The following is a 2,599-nucleotide window of genomic DNA, read 5'->3' as shown; positions in this document are numbered from 1 at the left end:
GCGCGACCGGCGAAGTGTCGAACCGAACTGTAGCTGTACCGGACACATATCTCTCTGTAATATGTGCGCGTATATATATATATATATATATATATGTATATATATATTTGTAATAATAAATAACTTTAATAAAACAGTATATAAAATGAAACAATGATCAAAATTATTATAAATGTGTAGATTTCCATTATTTATTCTTTGTTCAAAAAAGTATTCACAAATTTTTAAATACCAAAAACATCAAAGATATCATACGAATTTCATTGATATACATATTGACTGCGATGCCGAGAAATATGTAACGGGACTAACAAACCGGTTAGTTATCTACCAGGTTATAAAATAAAATATAAAAAATAAAATAAATATAACGGCAGAAAAAAATACGAACTTCAGCGTAAAATGTATGAGTTATATTCAATTTACATTCTTGAGAGTGTCTCAGGATGCGGGCGATGATAGTCCCGCTATACAACACAAACCAGTCATTTAAGAGACCAGTATCGGCTTGACTACCGACAGAAAAGTCATGAAGCTGCAAGTCTATATCAGATATCTCATTTGTATCTTGTTGGTGAATTTTGGAAGAATTGATTGCAATGGATGCGTCATCGATGCTACTGTAAGCTTCAGCATATCAATTTTGTCGTGCTAATTTTTATTATAGTGGACTAGTTTTACAATTTCTTATGTATTTCCGTAATATTGCGTTCCGTATATTTAACATGTATATGATATGAAATATTATGCAAAAAATTTTTTAATCATAATAATATATTAATTTCTATTTTGCATAAAATTATATATTACATTTCTTTCTACATTTTTAATTTAAAAAACACTTAGACATTAAAAATTATTATTTGAATTACGGCTAAAAAACATTATAAATATATAAAAGCTTACAAATGTATTCGTTGAATAGGTTGATAATCAGATTAAAATAAGGCATGAACGCGGTGTTTTCGATCTTCTTTTGGGAAGATTCCGAACCTGTGGTGGTTGCTGTAAGTAACATTATTACGATACAAATGTATAATACTATTAAATAACATGATATAAGTAGCAAGGAGAAAATTTAAAAGCATTAAATCTAAACAATTCTATACTTAATATGTAAATAATTTATTATTGATATCATATAATGAGCAATACCTATTATTTAAATAGTAATAAAAGAAGAAAAATTCTAGATTATCAAATTTACTGATTCTTATTATAATTTATAAATATAACTTAATTATTATCTCTAAACTATTTTTTATCTATTTTTTTTATCGTACAAGACATGTCAAATATATATTTTAAGATTATAACTACTTTCTCAGGAATTGTATAATAATCATTTATAACAGCTTATTATGTTAACAAAAAACGTTAATATTCGCCCGCATTTATGAGGAAACTTCATGATATGCAATTCATATTTTTTTTAATCTTTGACAAAATGAAATGATTGAGCTGTGCTAACTATATATTAATTAAGTAATGCACATTATGTAAAATATGGAAAATATATAAGTATTACAATAGTAACTGTAAATTTAACTGTAAAATGTAACAGATAGTAAGATTCCCAATTGTGTTACTATTTTTGTATGTTAAGTATTATGTATTTTATTTTTAAAAAATATGTTTTTTTTTAACTATATATGCTTCTATAAATATATACATATATGTACACACATATATAATAATTTTCTTAAAATATTTTTTGTACATTTTCTTTCCTTGATCTAATTTTTTATATTCGATAAAAAATTTATTTTTTATACATCTGTAGTATGCGGTCGACCAAATCGTAAGGTAGCGCGGTTATTGGGTGGTGAATATACAGAATCGCATGAATTTCCTTGGCTCGCAAATATTCACATAAAGTCCAAATTACTAGTGAGTGGGATATTGATAAATGATCGTTATATCTTAACAGCAGCTAGTCAACTTATCGGGTTAGTTCAGAGTGAAATCTTCAGCATTATTACAGTTAGTAATAGTAAAAAAGACTGTAATTGTAAGATATTCTGTATATTAATATTTTTCTCGGCAGAGCAACAGCACATGAAATAAAAGTATCCTTGGGAGAATATGATCGATGTAACTTAGATATCTCATCAGTAAACATTAGCATCGAATTTATAATTTTGCATCCAGAATTCAATCTAGAATCGAATACTCATGATCTAGCTTTAATTCGTTTAAGTCGCCCAACTAAATTCGAGAAGAGAATATCACCAATATGTTTACCTAATCCAGGTTTGTTTCTTTTTATGATTCGTAATATAATACATCTATTAATATCTAATAAATATGGGGAGGATAAGATATAAGATTATATAACTAAATCTTTTCTGAATTCCAGGATCAACTTATCTTGGTCAAGTTGGAACTTTGGTAGGATGGATCAAGCTCAAAGATCAGACTGATAATGCGGCATGTAGGCCTCGAAAATTAGGACTTCCTATTCTAGGACAAAAAGAGTGTATTAAATCAGGAATAAATGCAATGAACTTACACGATGATTACGGATGCATTGGAATTGTGGGTACAAATTCTTTGGTGTGCGAAGTAAGTGAATATGTCATATTATGATTTTAAAATA

General features: G+C 27.3%; 1 protein-coding gene across 1 annotated transcript in view; it reads left to right on the top strand.

Moving 5' to 3' along the window:
- Positions 1 to 529: 529 nt before the first annotated feature.
- The window catches only part of LOC108691966 (transmembrane protease serine 9-like), a 10,565-nt gene continuing 8,495 nt past the window's right edge, over positions 530 to 2,599 (top strand). The window contains exons 1-5 of the mRNA XM_018199979.1: positions 530 to 622; positions 926 to 1,007; positions 1,784 to 1,949; positions 2,048 to 2,253; positions 2,360 to 2,565. Coding sequence (XP_018055468.1) covers positions 530 to 622; positions 926 to 1,007; positions 1,784 to 1,949; positions 2,048 to 2,253; positions 2,360 to 2,565 — 753 coding nt within the window. The remainder of the gene's footprint in view (positions 623 to 925; positions 1,008 to 1,783; positions 1,950 to 2,047; positions 2,254 to 2,359; positions 2,566 to 2,599) is intronic.

The sequence above is a fragment of the Atta colombica genome, unplaced genomic scaffold (genome assembly GCF_001594045.1).
Source record: "Atta colombica isolate Treedump-2 unplaced genomic scaffold, Acol1.0 scaffold107, whole genome shotgun sequence".
Lineage (NCBI taxonomy): Eukaryota > Metazoa > Arthropoda > Insecta > Hymenoptera > Formicidae > Atta > Atta colombica.
The sequence above is the reverse complement of the archived record's forward strand: the minus strand, read 5'-3'. Positions and strand labels throughout refer to the sequence as shown.